Below are 19,332 nucleotides of genomic sequence, written 5' to 3' on the forward strand. Positions count from 1 at the left end.
TAATGAATGCTTGATGTTTCTATAGATGTAAAAAATATTTTAAAACATAGCAATAAATATTAAAATATAAAAGTTAGCATAGTAATCACTAAAATCACAAGGCGGAAATTCTAGTGCATTTAACAAGAATATGGGCCAGGCGCGGTGGCTCACATCTGTAATCCCAGCACTTCAGGTGGGTAGATCACTTGAGGTCAGGAGTTCGAGACCAACCTGACCAAAAAGGCAAAACCTTTTATATATTAGCTAAAAAAATATAAATTAGCCAGGCATGGTGGTGGGCTCCTGTAAATGGCAGCTTCTCTGGAGGCTGAAGCAGGAGCTTGAACCCGGGAGGCAGAGATTGCAGTGACCTGAGATCACGCCACTGCACTCCAACCCCAGGCAAGAGCAAGGCTCCGTCTGAAAAAAAAAAGAAAAAGAAAAATGATTCCCACAATATTGGAAAAGGGTAGTGGGTGATAATTTTCTTACCAACAGAGGTGTTACTGCTGTGTAATAATAGCATAAATACATGTAGAGTTCACTTGACTTAACCAGTTTTAAAATTGAACACTCCCTGATTAATTTTAACCTGGGTGATTTCTATTATTTTACATTTGCACATACTTGGTTTAACAACAATCTAAATAATAATGCTTTTAGCAAGATAGTGATTCAGTTTATATAATTACGATTAGCTCAACGTCTTAAAGATTTCAGAGCCTGGGACTCTTAGGAATGTCTTGAATTTTACTTCTTGGCAACATGATCTAGCACAGGTGTCATATCTGTTGCCTAGGAAACGGGGTCGAGGAAGGCCAGTACCTAGATCAGGCAGGCATGGCAAAATTTTTATAGCAACCCTTGTTGCTTCCAACAAAATCAGTAACTTTTTCCAAGAAAATGAGAAATGACCTTGGGTAGTCAATAAGTTCTTACCACATCCTTTCTTTGGTTGGTTTCACATTCTTCTCTTATCATTTCACATAGGAGGATCATCTGTCAGTAGCCTGTTCACCCGTTAGTCTTACTAAGCCATTTCTCATTTAAAAATGTCATTTGAAATGCTGAATCCTCTAGGACAAGTAAGTAGTTGCCTCCCTCTTGAAAAACGCATGTCAGCATACTTTCTGCATGATACTGAGTAATTTATGTTTACATGAAACATAAAGTACAAGGAGTGGAAGAGAGCAGCCAACATTTTAGCTCCAGGCACTGTGCTTGGTACTTTACGTGTTTTCTTATTTAAACCGCACATCAACCCTGTGAGCCTATTACAGGCAAAGAAACTGAGCCTCTGAAATGTGAAATAACTTGCCAGGTGTCACTCCACTTTACAGAGCTGCTGGAACTCAAACCCACATCCGTCTGATTCCAAATCCTCTTTTTTTTTTCATCTTACTATATGGCCTCCTGAAGTCTTCATCACATGATCATATATAGTCTAAGTATCTTCTTTTGTCTTATATTTGCATTCCTGTAATATAGTTCTTTGAAAACATAATCTGTAAGAGGAAAAGAGCCAGAACTACTATACACAACGGCAGTGTGCTTAATAAAATACTCATATAAAAAGTCGTGTTTTGTTTTTTTTGTTTGTTTGTTTTTGTTTTTGAGATGGAGTTTTACTCTTGTTGCCCAGGCTGGAGTGCAGTGGCATGATTTGTACTCACTGCAACCTCCACCTCCTGGGTTCTCCTGCCTCAGCCTCCCAAATAGCTGCGATTATAAACGTGTACCACCCAGACAATTTTCTGTTTTTAGTAGAGATGGGGTTTTACCATGTTGGTCAGGCTGGTCTGGAGCTTGTGACCTCAGGTGATCTATCCACCTCGGCCTCCCAAAGTGCTGGGATTACAGGTGTGAACCACCACACTAAGCCCAAAAGAGTTGTTTCTGATGTTTTTATTACTACCTTTTTAACAATCTGATAGTCTCTGATTGTTTATATAAGAATTAGAAGGCTGGGAGCGGTGGCTCACGCCTGTAATCTCAGCACTTTGGGAGGCTGAGGTGGGCAGATCACCTGAGGTCAGACCAGCCTGGCCAACATGGTGAGTTTGAGACCAGCCTGGCCAACATGGTGAAACACTGTCTCTACTAAAAATACAAAAAATAAACCAGGCATGGTGGTGCGCGCCTGTAATCCCAGCTACTTGGGAGGCTGAGGCAGGAGAATCGCTTGAGCCCAGGAGGTGGAGGTTGTAGTGAGCCAAGATCGCACCATTGCACTCCAGCTTGGGCAACAAGAGCGAAACTCCATCTCAGAAAAAAAAAAAAAAAGAATTAAAAATAATCAGAATCATGTTGCTATGATTGTACCCAAAGAAGTTGTTAATCCTAATTCAAGCCAACAATGGTGTATTGAAAAAATAAAAATTTAAAAACACTTTTAAGAAATACGTTAATCCTAGAAGGAAATAGAAATATGTTACTTAAAGATGAAAATGCTAAAGAAACATTTGGAAGATTAGAGGGTTTTGTTTTCTTTCTTTCTTTCTTTCTTTTTTTTTTCCCCAAGACAGCATCTCGCTCTGTTGCCCAGGCTGGAATACAGTGGTCATCTCAGCTCACTGCAATCTCCACCTCCCGGGTTCAAACAACTCAAACAATTCTCATGTCTCAGCCTCCTGAGTAGCTGGAATTACAAGCATGTGCCAGCACACCCGGCTAATTTTTGTGTTTTTTTGCAGAGACTGCATTTCACCACGTTGGTCAGGCTGGTCTCGAACTTCTGGTCTTAAGTGATCTGCCCAACTCGGCCTCCCAAAGTGGCTTGAGCCACTGTGTCTGGCCTGTTTAAGTTGAGATTTTGTGTGGGGTTTTTAGTAACTACAAACAGAACATTAATATCATGGTTTGGGGCCCTGTTCTTCGTAATTATGGATTTCTCTAGTGGAACTCATAGTGTTCTTTCCCTTGCATTATTATAAGATTGAAATTTTGTTTCTTTTTTTTTAAACTTCATATCAGGATATGGTTATACAAGCTCTTCAGAAAACTAACAACAGAAGTATAGAAGCAGCAATTGAATTCATTAGTAAAATGAGTTACCAAGATGCTCGACGAGAGCAGATGGCTGCAGCAGCTGCCAGACCTATTAATGCCAGCATGAAACCAGGTGATCAATCAAATATTTTATTGTCTCATCTCTTCTTTTACTGTGTAGCTTAAAAATACTGAAGTCTATCAAATCTTTCTTCTTAGAAATTATAAAAGCATCCCAGTAAATGAAAGTCTCAAATTAAAATAATGTTATAATGTTATCCCAAAATGAATTTAAGGATGGGGTCCTCACATTTAAAAGTTAAAAGATAATTCTGGTAAGCAGCAGTCTAGATTAAGATCTATTTGATTGGTAATACTGCAGTGGAAATACATCTATTTTCCCTCCAAATCCTATCATTCAGACTACTCTTTTTTCTTTTTATACATTTTTTTCATATTATGAGAGTAAAATATGATCAACATAGAATATTTAGAAAGCAAATAAAAACATTGTTGTTAATAACAATATTTTGCTGTATTTTGTTTCCCAGTCTTTTTTCCTATGGGAAACCGGAATAGGTTTATCTATGCATATTTTGATTCTTGTTGTTTAAGCAAAAAATGGGATCATACTAAAACCTACTTTTTTCACTTAATATACCATGTACAGTTTTACTTGTTATTAAGTTTTCTACAGAATAATTTTAATAGCTGCATTAAAATAGACTTATTTGCTGACTGCAGTGGCTCACACCTATAATCTCAATACTCTGAGAGACTGATGCGGGAGGATTGCCTCAGCCCGGGTGATCCTGCCACTGCACTCCAGCCTGGGCAACAGAGCTAGACCCTGTCTCAAAACAAACGAACAAACAAAGATGTATCATATACTTTATTTAACTAATCTCCCATTTTTGGACATCAGCTTTGTTTCCTTTTATATTTGCCATTATAGACAGCACTGTAGTAATTATCCTTATAGCTAGATCTTTGTGTATACCTAATGATTTCCTAAAAGTAAGTTTTAGAAAACTTAAAAAACGTTAAGGCTTTTCATAGATATTGCTGTCTAGAAAGGTAGTACCAATTTATTATTTTATTTTTTATTTTTTTGAGATGGGGTTTCACTCTGTTGCCCAGGCTGGAATACAGTGGCATGATCTCAGCTCACTGTAACCTCTGCATCCCAAGTTCAAGCAGTTCTCCTGCCTCAGCCTCCCAAGTAGCTGGGATTACAGGTGCCTGCCACCATACCCGGCTAATTTTTTGTATTTTTGGTAGAGACGGGGTTTCCATGTTGGCTCAGCTGGTCTCAAACTCTTGATCTCAAGTGATCCGCCTGCCTTAGCCTCCCAAAGTGGTGGGATTACAGGCGTGAGCCACCGCGCCCAACCAGTAGTACCAATTTATATTCTCCCTATCAGTTTCCTATGAGAATGCCTATGTTTGTAAAGCCTCGGTATTATTATTTTTGTCTGTTTAATGGTTATGGAAACACTGTCTTATTTTACATTTGCATTTCTTTGATCACTGCATTTGTTTATTGGTTTGCTTTGGTGTTTGTTTATTTGTTTTTGAGACTCACTCTGTCACCCAGGCCGGAGTGCAGTGGCGCGATCTTGGCTCACTGCAACCTCCACCCCCCAGGTCTGAGTGATTCTCCTGCCGCAGCCTCCCGAGTAGCTGGGATTACAGGCACCTGCCACCATGACCAGCTAATTTTTGTATTTTTAGTAGAGATGGGGTTTCACCATCTTGGCCATGCTGGTCTTGAACTCCTGACCTCGTGATCTACCTGCCTTGGCCTCCCGAAGTGCTGGGATTACAGATGTGAGCCACCTCTCCTGGCCTATTAGTTATTTTTTAATTGCCATTTTACCTCTTTTAATTTTGTCTTTTTTTTTTTTTCCTTTGAGACGGAGTCTTGTCACCCAGACTGGAGTGCAGTGGTGCGATCTTGGCTCACTACAACCTCTTCCTCCCGGGTTCAAGCAATTCTTCTGCCTCAGCCTCCAGAGTAGCTAGGGTTACAGGTGCACACCGCCATGCCTGTCTAATTTTTGTATCTTTAGTAGAGACGGAGTTTCACCATGTTGGTCAGGCTGGTCTCAAACTCCTGACCTTGTTATCTGCCCACCTCAGCCTCCCGAAGTGCTGGGATTATAGGTGTGAGCCACTGCACCTGGCCTGTCTTTGTCTTTTAAAAATTGATACCCGGCACAGTGGCTTACGCCTGTAATCCCAGCACTTTGGGAGGCCAAGGCGGGGCGGATCACCTGAGGTCAGGAGTTAAGAGACCAACCTGACCAACATGGAGAAACCCTACTAAAAATAAAAAATTAGCTGGGCGTGGTGGCACATGTCTCTAATCTCAGCTACTCGAGAGGCTGAGGCAGGAGAATTGCTTGAATCTGGGAAGCGGAGGTTGCAGTGAGCTGAGATCGCACCATTGCACTCCAGCCTGGGCAAAAAGAGCGAAACTCCATCTCAAAAAAAAAAAGAAAAGAAAAAGAATTGATTTATAAGAGGGCTATAGTCATTCTTCCTATTCAACACGTTTTTATTGATCATCCACTGTTTCAGGCTCTTTGCTCTGCATTGGGTAAGTTCTTGCCCTTTTGTGGACCTTACCTAGTAAGGGAGATCAAATAATCACCCAGATGCCTGTAGAATTAGAGCTATATATGGTGTGAATGAAGAGAGGAGAGTTACGTGGTACTGTGGACTCATATAATAGTGGGATTTTTTCTTTTTTTTTTTAACCGCATCAAGAAGATCAGAAAAGCCCTTCCTAACAAACTGGTAATAAAGCTGGTATCTGAAGAAGTACAGAGTTAGTGGGAATGGGATTAGTGAGTGTCCCTATGCATGGCTGCTTTGGCAGATTTTGATGCCACAAAAAAAAATGAAAATGCTTGGAGCACTGAAAACAGGATTGTGACATGTGACTGGAAAAGTCCATAGGGGACTGACTCTGCATAGGGGCCTGACTCTGTTTATTAATTTTATCCTAAGAGCAGCAGAAAGGTGTAGAAGTGTTTCAGGCAGGGTAATAACATTATTAGATTTGTATTTCAGAAAGATGGCTGCAGTGGATGAGAATGGGTTAGAGAGGAGCGAGGATAGATATGAGGACAGGTGTGATAGGAAATACAGTAGTTTGTGAGGGTAATTTGGACTTGGGCAAAAGCAGTGAAGAAAATGAATGAATTAAGAGGGATGGGAGTGGTAAAATTGACAAGGACTTGGTAATAGATTACATATGGTACGTGATGATAGAAGGGGATAACTCTTAGGTTTTTGGCTTAGAAAAATAAATGGATGATAATACCTGACATTAAGAAAGGGAATGTTAAAAGAGAATAGAATTTAGGTGGGAAAGATCGTAAATCTGGCTGTAGTTTTCCAAGTGGAGATGTCAAGTAGGGAGCTGGGTATGTATGTATGAGCCGGGCATATGAAATAGGTCATCTAAGGGATGTTACATAGATCAAAATAATAAGATGGCCTGCAACCAAGCTTATTATTTAATAGCTAGTAGGAAGGGGTAAACCTGCAAAGGGGACAGAGAAGAAATAGGTGAAAAGGAAGAAAACCAGTAAGGTTTTCAGTGTTTTGGGAGCCACAGTAAGAGAACATTTCATGAAGGGGAGGGAATGGTCAAAATGCCAAATACTGCTAAGAAAGAGATATTGACCAAGATGAGAACTAAAAAATAATCTTGTTGACTTTAGTGACATGGTGTTTTAGTTTGCTAGGGCTGCCATAACAAAATAACACAGACTGGGTGGCTTAAACAATTAAGATTTATTTGAGTGCTGGAGACTAGAAGTCCACGATTAGTTACTGGCAGGTCTAGTTTCTTCTGAGGCCGCTCTCCTTGGCTTGCAGATGGCCACCACCTTGCTGTGTCCTCATATGTTTGTCCCTCTGCATGTGCATGTGTCTTGAGTCTCCGTCTCCATGTCCAGATTTTCTCTTACAGGGATACAGGTCATACTGCATTAGGACCCACCCTAGTGATCTAATTTAATCTTAATTACCAAATACAGTCACATCTTATAGTACTGGTGGTTATGACTTCAGCATATGGATTGGGGGTTTAGCAAATGAGGTAACTTGTCATGTCATGGGAGCATAATTCAGATTGGAGTGGGTTGAGGACTAAACAGGATATGTAGTAGTAAAAAAAAAAAAAAACAAGGTATACCTTCAAGAAGTGTTTCTGGAGGAGAGAGTGAAGACATTAGCAAGAGTAGTGCTTCTCAAACCATCTATGGTGAAGACCTTTGATTTTTCAAATTTCCAATTCATCATGAATTCAATTCATAATTTTATAAATACAATAAATTATTAGAAAATGAAAATTTAAGTGCCAGGCATTGTGGCTCACACTTGTAATCACAGCACTTTGGGAGGCTGAGGTGGGAGGATCGCTTCAGCTCAGGAGTTTGAGACCAGCCTGGGCATCATGGTGAAACCCCAGCTCTACAAAAAATTATCCAGGTGTGATGGCATGTGCCTGTAGTCCCACCTACTCAGAGGCTGAGGTGGGAGGATTGCTTGTGCCCAGAAGGTTAAGGCTGCAGTGAGCTGTGATTGCACCACTGCACTCCAGCCTGGGCAATAGAGTGAGCCCCTTTCTCAAAAAAAAAAAAAAGAAAGTTAAAATTTTAAATGACATAAAAATACAAGTTTAGGGCTGGACACGGTGGCTCACGCCAGTAATCCCAGCACTTTGGGAAGCCAAGGCTGGCGGATCACGAGGTGAGGAGATTGAGACCGTCCTGGCTAACACGGTGAAATCCCGTCTCTACTAAAAATACAAAAAATTAGCCAGACATGGTGGCGAACGCCTGTAGTCCCAGCTGCTCGGGAGACTGAGGCAGGAGAATGGCGTGAACCCGGGAGGCGGAGCTTGCAGTGAGCTGAGATCACGCCACTGCCCTCGAGCCTGGGTGACAGAGCGAGATTCTGTCTCAGAAAATAATAATAATAGTAATAAGTTTAGGCTGGGCACAGTGGCTTACACCTGTAATCCCAGCACTTTGGGAGGCTGGGGCGGGTGGATCACCTGAGGTTAGGAGTTTGAGACCAGCCTGACCAACATGGACCAACCCTGCCCCTACTAAAATCTACTAAAAATACAAAATTAGCTGGGCATGGTGGCGCATGCCTGTAATTGCAGCTACTGGGGAGGCGGAGGCAGAAGAATCACTTAAACTTGGGAGGCGGAGATTGCAGTGAGCCATTGCAGTCCAGCCTGGGCAACAAGAGCAAAACTCCATCTCAAAAAAAAAAAAAAAAGAAAAGGAATATATATATATATGTTTAAATAGTTTATCATTGTATTTAACAGAATAAGTTTATTCTGTCAAATTTCTATAAATGTTTCTCAATCCTCACTCTCCGTTTCCATACTTAATCTCATGTCAGTTTGTGATACATCTTATGTCAGTTTGTGGACCAGATAACACTTTGAGGTAGAGCTCTATATATGGGAGTGGAAGGAGAGTCGTCGTCTTATTATTTTTTTAAGTAGAGACTTAAACATGTTTAAAAGATAATTGGAAGACTCCAGTTAAGAGGATGAAATTAAATATTCAAGAGATACTTGAGGATCAAGCAAGCTTCCTGAGAAACCAGGAGGAATAGGATCCAAAGCATAGCATGAGGGAATATTAGCCTTAGATAGAGGAACAGCCATTTTTCTCTAACAGCAGCAAATGGGCCTGGGTTAGGTAGGGAAGCTAAGGGAGTCCTTTCTGATGCCTGCTGTTTTCTCTGAAATAGAAAACCAAGTTATTTTCTTTTTTTTTTTTTTTTGAGACGGAGTCTCGCTCTGTAGCCCAGGCTAGAGTGCAGTGGCCGGATCTCAGCTCACTGCAAGCTCCGCCTCCCGGGTTCACGCCATTCTCCGGCCTCAGCCTCCCGAGTAGCTGGGACTACAGATGCCCGCCACCTCGCCCGGCTAGTTTTTTTTTTGTATTTCTTAGTAGAGACGGGGTTTCACCGTGTTAGCCAGGATGGTCTCGATCTCCTGACCTCGTGATCCACCCGTCTCGGCCTCCCAAAGTGCTGGGATTACAGGCTTGAGCCACCGCGCCCGGCCGAAAACCAAGTTATTTTCTTAGAGTAATGAGTGAGGAATGGGGCAGGCAATTTGAGGAGACTGAGGACTGGCAATAGTGAAGACTATAGAAAGAGTTTCCTGGTGGTGCTGAGGCCATCCAAGGATGCTGATCCTAAATTATAGTAGAATCAGTTTGCCCATTGCATCACTTTTTCTTGTAAGTGTTAAAAGCAACAACAAAAAAAGATAGCTGGAATTATCCCTGACTGGAGTTTCACTAAACAAGTACAAAATAAGATCGATAATATTGCTAAAAGGGTATTTTTTTTTTTTTTTGAGACAGGTGTGAGCCACCGTGCCCAACCTGAAAGGTTAATTTAAATCCTTAATCAGAGCATACTCCTCCTCTGCCTTTATCGGCTTCTTATTCTTCCAAATTCCTTGTCCATGACCTGGCTACCTCTTAGATCCCATCTAATACTACTTTTTCCTTCTCGTTTACTGTTCTACAGCCATACTGGGTTTATTTTGTTCTTGGAAAATACCAAGCCCCCACTTCAGGACCTTTATGCAGTCTTTTTTTTTTTTTTTTTTTTGAGACAAAGTTTTGCTCTGTAGCCCAGACTGGAGTGCCATGGCGCTATCTTGGCTCACTGCAACCTCTGCCTCCCGGGTTCCAGTGATTCTCCTGTCTCAGCCTCCCGGGTAGCTGAGATTACAGGCATGTGCCACCACACCCAGCTAATTTTTGTATTTTTAGTAGAGACGGGGTTTCACCATGTTGGCCAGGCTGGTCTTGAACTCCTGACATCAGGTGATCCGCCCACCTCGGCCTCCTAAAGTGCTAGGATTACAGGCGTGAGCCACCGCGCCTGGCCTGTGCAGTTTGAACTCATATATTATCCCTCAGAGGAGCCCTTATCCCTTTCTATCCTCTCGTTACTCTCTATCATTTGATGTCGTTTATGTTTCATTCACAGAGCATTTATCATTCCCTGAAGTTACCTCGTTTATTTATTCACCTGCTTCGTGTCTGGCTCCTCCTTCGAGAATGTCGGTCCCATGGGCCAGGGATGTTCTGTTTACCAATGTCATTGGAATGCTTAGAGCAGTGCCTGGCATATAGTTGATGCTCTATAAATATTTAATGAATGGGCCGGGTGCAGTGGCTCATGCCTGTAATCCCAGCACTTTAGGAGGCCCAGGTGGGCAGGTCATGAGGTCAGGAGTTCAAGACCAGCCTGGCCAACATAGTGAAACCCCATCTCTACTAAAAATACAAAAAATTAGCCAGATGGGGTGGTGGGTGCCTGTAATCCCAGCCACTTGGGAGGCTGAGGCAGGAGAATCGCTTGAACTTGGGAGGTGGAGGTTGCAGTGAGCCAAGATTGCGCCATTGCACTCCAGCCTGGGCGACACAGCAAGACTCTATGTCAAAAAAAAAAAAAAAAAAACCCCAAATATTTAATGAATGAATAAAAAGGAGGTGATCTTGGAGAAAAAGAGAGGGAAGAACAAAGTGATAGACCATGGATTTAAGTTGGATAAAATGTGTCATAAAGAAGAAGGCCAAGTGCATTGGCTCACGCCTGTAATCCCAGCACTTTGGAGGCCAAGGTGGGAGGACTGCTTGAAGCCAGGAGTTTGAGACCAGTCTGGGTATATTAGGGAGACCCCGTCTCTACAAAAAGTTTTAAAAATAGGCTAGGCTTAGTATCTCCTGCCTATAATCCTAGCATTTTGGGAGGCTGAGGCAGGAGGATCACTTGAGCCCAGGAGTTTGAGACCAGCCTGGGCAACTTAGACACCATCTCTACAAAAATAAATAAATAAAATAATTAGCTGGGCATGGTGATGCATGCCTGTAGTTCCAACTACTTGGAAGGCTGAGATGAGAGGATTGCTTGAGCCCAGGGGTTCAAGGCTGCAGTGATTCATGATCATGCCACTGCTCTCCAGCTTGAGTGACTTCAAGACTGTCTCAAAAGAATAAAAATAAGAAAAAGGAGGACTGATAAAGTAGGGAATTAACCTTGGAGATGTTGGCCGGATGCGATAGCTCACGCCTGTAACCCCAACACTTTGGGATGCCAAGGTGAGTGGATCACCTGAGGTCAGGAGTTCAAGACCAGCCTGACCAACATGGTGAAACTCCATTTCTACTGAAAATACAAAAATTAGCTGGGTGTGGTGGCACCTGCCTGTAATCCCAGCTACACAGGGGACTGAGGCAGAAGAATCGCTTAAACCCGGGAGGCAGAGGTTTCACTGAGTCGAGATCATGCCAACGCATTCTAGTCTGGGCAACAGCGCGAGACTCTGTCTCAAAAAAAAAAAAAAAAAAAAATCTTGGAGATCTTGGTAAGGTTGCTCCTTAATAAAGTTCAAAAACTTTTGCAGTAGGAGTAAACAAAAGAGAAGAAGTTGTGGTCTGGGAGTATAAACATATAAACCTTAAATAAGTGATTCTGAAACTAGCAGATATGAGTAATACCAAAATTTGAAATACAGTCATGAGAATGATACTTGATGTGGAGTGGAAGAGGGGACGTCAAGAAGCTGAGATATGAGGGCAATTGATGGTTTATCCTCGTGGATATTGAGGTTACAGGATGAAGGCGGGGCTTAGGGTAGACTGAATGCTGAAGCTGTGGCTGAATGAAGCAGAGCAAATAGGTAGGAGCTCATTAGGTGAGAGGAATTAGTGAGTGTGGCCTCCCACATAGCATGAACTTCAAAAGAGCTGGCTTTTTTAAAGGAATAATATCAAACCTGTAAGAACAAATGTTAGAACCCCATCTTTTCGCCAGATTATTTTTAAAGAAAACCTTAATTTCAAAAGGCAGAAAGAAAAGTAATATCAGCAGAAGAAAACCAGCTTCAAGAAGGTGGCAGGAAAGCTTGGAGGAGAGGTTACTGATAAGGCACATTTGCTGGCTGTGGAGCCGAGTGGATTCAGAGGACATAGTGGAAAGGTTTGGGAAGTGGAAGAATATGGAGAGCTCTGTGGGAGGCGCAGAACAGCAGGGGTGACTGTATACTCTAAAAGCTGAATGAGTGACATGGTGTATTTGATTTCAGCTGGCCGTCTGAGGAAAGTGAGAAAGAGCCTGATGGCCAGAGGACTTGTCCGGTTTATCCAGAATGATAATGTTCCCCAAACATTATTTACTTACCTGCTTTTCGTCTGGCTCCTCCTTTGAGAATATAGACCCCAAATGCTGCCCCGCCTAGATGAAAGGGAGTGTTAAACTAAACATTATGAACATTCACCACATTTTACCACTTTTTTTCTCAGATGTGTTGTTAGATATATTTTTGCCCAGGATAATGTTGAGCTTTCAAATTTGTTAGTATTCTTTTTTGTTTTGTTTTTAATGGTAATGAGTGTTTGTATTTAGATCTCTACTTTTGTCATGCCTGGGAAGACATTTGCTAGAGGTACCCCAATATTATTGAATGGTCTTTTGTTTTTTTCTAGTGCTTGCATGATTTCATCTTTAATATTTAAACCTTTAGTCCTTCTGGAATGTATATGTGTATTGTCTTTATACCAATGTGTCTTGTATATTTTCCTAAGTGGCTGGACTGTTCTATTTTAAATACTTCTTTTTTTTTTTTTGGTATTATTTTTTTGCTTGTTTTATTGATTTGGAAATTCCATTAAAGACAGTTTCTGTAAAATCTAGACCTTATTTAATGTTCAGCTAATTATAGCCTACTATCTTTTTCTGTTTTAAAAACCATATTAAAAGGCCAGGCACAGTGGGTCACACCTATAATCCCAGCACTTTGGAAGGCTGAGGTGGGCGGATCACTTGAGGTCGGGAGTTTAAGACCAGCCTGGCCAACATGATGAAGCCCCATCTCTACTAAAATTACAAAAATTAGCTGGGCGTGGTGGCGTGTGCCTGTAGTCCCAGCTGCTCGGGAGGCTGAGGAAGGAGAATCACTTGAACCTGGGAGATGGAGGTTGCAGTTAGTCTGTGCCACTGCACTCTAACCTGGGTGACAAAGTGAGACTCTGTTTCAATTTAAAAATATATATATATTTAAATATATTTAAAATCAGTACTAGCTATGAATATTACAAATAGATACGCCCTTTGGCTTAATAATGCCACCTCTAATAATTTATCTACAAATATGCATGCATATATATGAAACTATATCTGTTCAAAAAAAATTTTTTTTTCTTTTTTTTTTTTCGAGATGGAGTCTTGCACTGTCACCCAGGCTGGAGTGCAGTGGCACAATCTCAATTCACTGCAGCGTTGGCCTCCTGGGTTCAAGCAATTCTCCTGCCTCAGCCTCCCGAGTGGCTGGGACTGTAGGTGCACACTATCACGCCTGGCTAATTTTTTTGTATTTTCAGTAGAGATGGGGTTTCCCCGTGTTGGCCAGGCTGGTCTCAAACTCCTGGCCTCAAGTGATCCACCTATCTCAGTCTCCCAAAGTGCTGGGATTATAGGCGTGAGCCACAACACCTGGCCTGTTCAAAATTTTTCATTGCTGCATTTTTTTTAATGTATAAAGCAAAAGACTGAGAATAACCTAAATGTCTATCAGTGAAGGAACTGATTAAATAAATTAGGGTATATCCGTAAGGTGAAAAACAATGGTAACATTTTTTAAAGTGAGGAAATACTTTCTATACTGATAAAGAATCTTCATTTTGTTTAATGAAAAAAGCTAGGCGTAGTAGTACATATAGGATGTATAGTACTAACTTGTATATGTATATCCCTGAAGTACCTTATTAAAGATCGGTCGGCTAAAGAACAGAAGTATGATATTGTACTTTGTGAATTTTGAGCCATCAGTCAAGAATACTTTTTTTTTTTTTTTGATACAAGGTCTCGCTCTGTCTCCCAGGCTGGAGTACAGTGGCATTATCTCGGCTCACTGCAACCTCTGCCTCCCAGGTTCAAGCAGTCCTCCAACCTCAGCCTCCCTAGTAGCTGGGACTACAGGCACGTGCCACCACACCTGGCTCATTTTTGTGTTTTCAGTAGAGATGGGACTTCACCATGTTGCCCAGGCTGGTCTGAAACTCCTGGGCTCAAGCAATCCACCCACCTCAGCCTCCCAAAGTGCTAGGATTACAGGTGTGAGCCACCACGCCCGGTCAAAAATAAATAAAATTTTAAAAGGTGAAAGGAAACCACTTACTGAAATTTTATTTTTATAACTCTTCTTTTTTCTTTTTCTGCTACATTGAGCTAAATAACATGTATTATTACCTCACATATAGTTTTTTTGTAGTGAGAACACTTAAAATCTACTCTCTTAGCAGTTTTCAGGAGTACAATACATTATTAACTACAGTCACCATTTTGTACAAGAGATCACTTGAACTTTTTTATATTTTTATAATTCTTGAAAGAGAATTGAGTATCATTTGTAGTATCAGAATTGCAAGCTTTTCAAAAATAAGAGGTTGAAAACATGATTCTTTTTCCTCTTTATCTCTCTTATAACCATAGGGAATGTGCAACAATCAGTTAACCGCAAACAGAGCTGGAAAGGTTCTAAAGAATCCTTAGTTCCTCAGAGGCATGGCCCACCACTAGGAGAAAGTGTGGCCTATCATTCTGAGAGTCCCAACTCACAGACAGATGTAGGAAGACCTTTGTCTGGATCTGGTATAACAGCATTTGCTCAAGCTCACCCCAGCAACGGACAGAGAGTGAACCCCCCACCTCCACCTCAAGTAAGGAGTGTTACTCCTCCACCACCTCCAAGAGGCCAGACTCCCCCTCCAAGAGGTACAACTCCACCTCCCCCTTCATGGGAACCAAACTCTCAAACAAAACGCTATTCTGGAAACATGGAATACGTAATCTCCCGAATCTCTCCTGTCCCACCTGGGGCATGGCAAGAGGGCTATCCTCCACCACCTCTCAATACTTCCCCCATGAATCCTTCTAATCAGGGACAGAGAGGCATTAGTTCTGTTCCTGTTGGCAGACAACCAATCATCATGCAGAGTTCTAGCAAATTTAACTTTCCATCAGGGAGACCTGGAATGCAGAATGGTACTGGACAAACTGATTTCATGATACACCAAAATGTTGTCCCTGCTGGCACTGTGAATCGGCAGCCACCACCACCATATCCTCTGACCGCAACTAATGGACAAAGCCCTTCTGCTTTACAAACAGGGGGATCTGCTGCTCCTTCGTCATATACAAATGGAAATATTCCTCAGTCTATGATGGTGCCAAACAGAAATAGTCATAACATGGAACTGTATAACATTAATGTACCTGGACTGCAAACAAATTGGCCTCAGTCATCTTCTGCTCCAGCCCAGTCATCCCCGAGCAGTGGGCATGAAATCCCTACATGGCAACCTAACATACCAGTGAGGTCAAATTCTTTTAATAACCCATTAGGAAATAGAGCAAGTCACTCTGCTAATTCTCAGCCTTCCGCTACAACAGTCACTGCAATTACACCAGCTCCTATTCAACAGCCTGTGAAAAGCATGCGTGTATTAAAACCAGAGCTACAGACTGCTTTAGCACCTACACACCCTTCTTGGATACCACAGCCAATTCAAACTGTTCAACCCAGTCCTTTTCCTGAGGGAACCGCTTCAAATGTGACTGTGATGCCACCTGTTGCTGAAGCTCCAAACTATCAAGGACCACCACCACCCTACCCAAAACATCTGCTGCACCAAAACCCATCTGTTCCTCCATATGAATCAATCAGTAAGCCTAGCAAGGAGGATCAGCCAAGCTTGCCCAAGGAAGATGAGAGTGAAAAGAGTTATGAAAATGTTGATAGTGGGGATAAAGAAAAGAAACAGATTACAACTTCACCCATTACTGTTAGGAAAAACAAGAAAGATGAAGAGCGAAGGGAATCTCGTATTCAAAGTTATTCTCCTCAAGCATTTAAATTCTTTATGGAGCAACATGTAGAAAATGTACTCAAATCTCATCAGCAGCGTCTACATCGTAAAAAACAATTAGAGAATGAAATGATGCGGGTAAAACCTTTTAAAATGTCCATTTTTATACTTAAAATCTATTTGCTTGGTGTTTATTTTAAAATATTGTGCTCCAGTATTTTTCTTTTTTTATAGCTAAATATAATATATTATCAGTTACAGAATTTAAAAGTGAATAAATTTAAAGTACTTTTGATTGTAGCATTTTTTTTTTTTAGTATTTCAAGATTTACTCAGAATTTCCTGTAATAAAATCTTGTGTAAATTAAGAAAAATATAATTTGCAGTATACAGTTTAGGTGTACATAATACCTTTGTATGAAAATTGGAGGAAAGGTTGTTTTCTAGGTTTTATACATTATCTTACAACATTTAAACGTAAATTAGAAATTTGTGGGTCTCAAGCCGGGCACGGTGGCTCACACCTGTAATCCCAGCACTTTGGAAGGCCGAGGCAGACAGATCATGAGGTCAGGAGATTGAGACCATCCTGCCTAATACGGTGAAACCCCGTCTCTACTAAAAGTACAAAAAAAAATCAGCCGGGCACAGTGGCAGGCGCCTGTAGTCCCAACTACTTGGGAGGCTGAGTCAGGAGAATGTCGTGAACCTGGGAGGTGGCAGTTGCAGTGAGCCGAGATCGCGCCACTGCACTCCAGCCTGGGCGACAGAGCGAGACTCCGTCTCAAAAAAAAAAAAAGAAATATGTGGGTCTCATCTCCTGATATACTTACGAAACAATTCCTTTTACTTGTAGAAAATTTGGAGTTTATGGGTTTATTCATCACACAGATCTTATTAGAAAGTGTAAAAGAAATTCCCTTCAGTTATTTCTCCCTTCTCATTTCATTTTTATAATATACTAGAGAAAAATGTGCTGAAATTATTTAGTCAAACTGCACTAAAAGGGAGATCAGAATAAGTAAACACACTTTAATATGTGTTGTCATTTCACATAGATCTCTTCACTAGATATTAAGGTAGTACGATCATCTTTTTTTTTTTTTTTGAGACGGAGTCTCGCTCTGTTGCCAGGCTGGAGTGCAGTGGCACCATCTCGGCTCACTGCACCTTCCACCTCCCAGGTTCAAGCAGTTCTCCTTCCTCAACCTCCCCCATAGCTGGGACTACAGGCACCCGTCACCACACCGATCTAATTTTTTATTTTTAGTAGAAGCGGGGTTTCACCGTGTTGTCCAGGCTGGTCTTGACCTCTTGACCCCATGACCCACCCGCGTCTGCCTCCCAAAGTGCTGGGATTACAGGCGTGAGCCACTGCACCCGTCTATTATTGTTTTTACCATATGCTTACAGTTCAAATATTTGACTCCTAATCTTACATCTGTCACTCACAATCCAAGAGGCTTAACCTTGTGATTAAACTCCTTTATATATATACTTGAGAGAACTATTCTTTTAAAATGATTTTTCCATATCTGATTTTACAGTATTGTTGTTTCCATTTTATATTTTATTAAATGAGAAATACCATAATAATTTCTATGACTTATTCATATTTTAGTTCTTAGGATTTCTTACTAAAGTCTGTCTATGTGTATTTTCTTAGTTTATTTTTCCTTTTTCCTCTTCACTTTCACTAATAGCTGATTTAAACTTTTATGGTGTTGGAAGCTTTGCTGACTTCTGTAGTCTCCATTACTGTGTAGGCAAGTAAGATTTTAAGAGAAACAGTTCTGAACTAAGTCTGGCATGCCACCCTTAAAAGATTTTGCATGCAAATATGAATCCTAACAGAAGCATGTGGTTGCTCTATTTTAGTCTTGTATTTCTAGAATTGGACCCCACTTTTCCAATTGAATTTCTTTTCTATTTAAACCCTTTAATTAATTCTTTATTCATTAGCCAAAAATGTTTCTCCCTTCTAAATCCAGGCATTCCATATCTATAATACTTAGAAGTTAGTTTTTGTTTTTAATCTATTTTTTGATCTGTTCATGAGTCACACTGACTATTCTTTGAAGTATTCCTAAATATCCAAAGGATATCTTGTGAACAACCAGGTGGTTCTTTTCGAAGTAGGAGAAACCCTTTGCAATTTGTGTTAGTGGTGGGCCGTGAGTCGCACTTTTACTCTAATGCCCTGAAAAAGAGAAAAGGAAAGATTATTAATGACTATTGTGTATTTATTGAGAATGGGGAAAGGATTGGTGGGTTAGAAAAGGCATGGTTTTGTTGTTCTTTGGTACATTAATTTTTTAGAATAAATGAACCTGGAGTGGAAGAATTTTTTTTTTCATGAAAGACAAAATAGGAGGAAGAATATTTGAGGCCTAGGCATTCCACCAAGAGAAGCATGTAACAGAGAGATAAATGAAGATGCATGTTAACAGGTGTTTGTTGCACATTGAGAACCTTTTTTTTTTTTTTTTTTGGAGTGCATTAGAGAAGAGTAGAAAGCTTACTCATCTGGTACCCTCTTCTTGCGCTCCACAGCTGAATTTGCATATGTATTCACTTTGAATATCCTTTTAACTACCCCTTAGGCTGCACTTTTGATCATTAATTTCCTTTGAAATGTTTTCTAGATTTCTAACATGCTTTATTAAAATTATGTATTTAACCTTTAAATATATGCCTGAAATTTTTCCAAGCTATTTCTTAATATTCAATATTGAAGAAGATATTTCTTATTTAACATCTAGTTTATTTGCCTAGGTTGGATTATCTCAAGATGCCCAGGATCAAATGAGAAAGATGCTTTGCCAAAAAGAATCTAATTACATCCGTCTTAAAAGGGCTAAAATGGACAAGTCTATGTTTGTGAAGATAAAGACACTAGGAATAGGAGCATTTGGTGAAGTCTGCCTAGCAAGAAAAGTAGATACTAAGGCTTTGTATGCAACAAAAACTCTCCGAAAGAAAGATGTTCTTCTTCGAAATCAAGTTGCTCATGTTAAAGCTGAGAGAGATATCCTGGCTGAAGCTGACAATGAATGGGTAGTTCGTCTGTATTATTCATTCCAAGATAAGGACAATTTATACTTTGTAATGGACTACATTCCTGGGGGTGATATGATGAGCCTATTAATTAGAATGGGCATCTTTTCAGAAAATCTGGCACGATTCTACATAGCAGAACTTACCTGTGCAGTTGAAAGTGTTCATAAAATGGGTTTTATTCATAGAGATATTAAACCTGATAATATTTTGATTGATCGTGATGGTCATATTAAATTGACTGACTTTGGCCTCTGCACTGGCTTCAGATGGACACACGATTCTAAGTACTATCAGAGTGGTAAGTAAATTCGTCAAATTTATTTTAGTTTGTTCTTCTAATGTAATTTATTGATGTAGTAAAATGTAA

General features: G+C 40.6%; 1 protein-coding gene across 6 annotated transcripts in view; it reads left to right on the forward strand.

Annotated features, from left to right (window-relative positions):
• Positions 1-19,332, forward strand: part of LATS1 (large tumor suppressor kinase 1) — a 58,230-nt gene that overhangs the window by 20,413 nt on the left and 18,485 nt on the right. For 3 of the 6 annotated variants that reach the window (XM_025381870.1, XM_025381872.1, XM_025381871.1), the window contains exons 3-6: positions 973-1,067; positions 2,956-3,103; positions 14,530-16,043; positions 18,681-19,263. In XM_025381870.1, the coding sequence (XP_025237655.1) occupies positions 1,035-1,067; positions 2,956-3,103; positions 14,530-16,043; positions 18,681-19,263 (2,278 nt within the window). In that variant the 5' untranslated portion in view covers positions 973-1,034. The remainder of the gene's footprint in view (positions 1-972; positions 1,068-2,955; positions 3,104-14,529; positions 16,044-18,680; positions 19,264-19,332) is intronic. The other 3 variants (XM_025381866.1, XM_025381867.1, XM_025381873.1) reach the window with 2 other exon arrangements.

This window comes from Theropithecus gelada, chromosome 4, assembly GCF_003255815.1.
Source record: "Theropithecus gelada isolate Dixy chromosome 4, Tgel_1.0, whole genome shotgun sequence".
Taxonomy (NCBI): domain Eukaryota; kingdom Metazoa; phylum Chordata; class Mammalia; order Primates; family Cercopithecidae; genus Theropithecus; species Theropithecus gelada.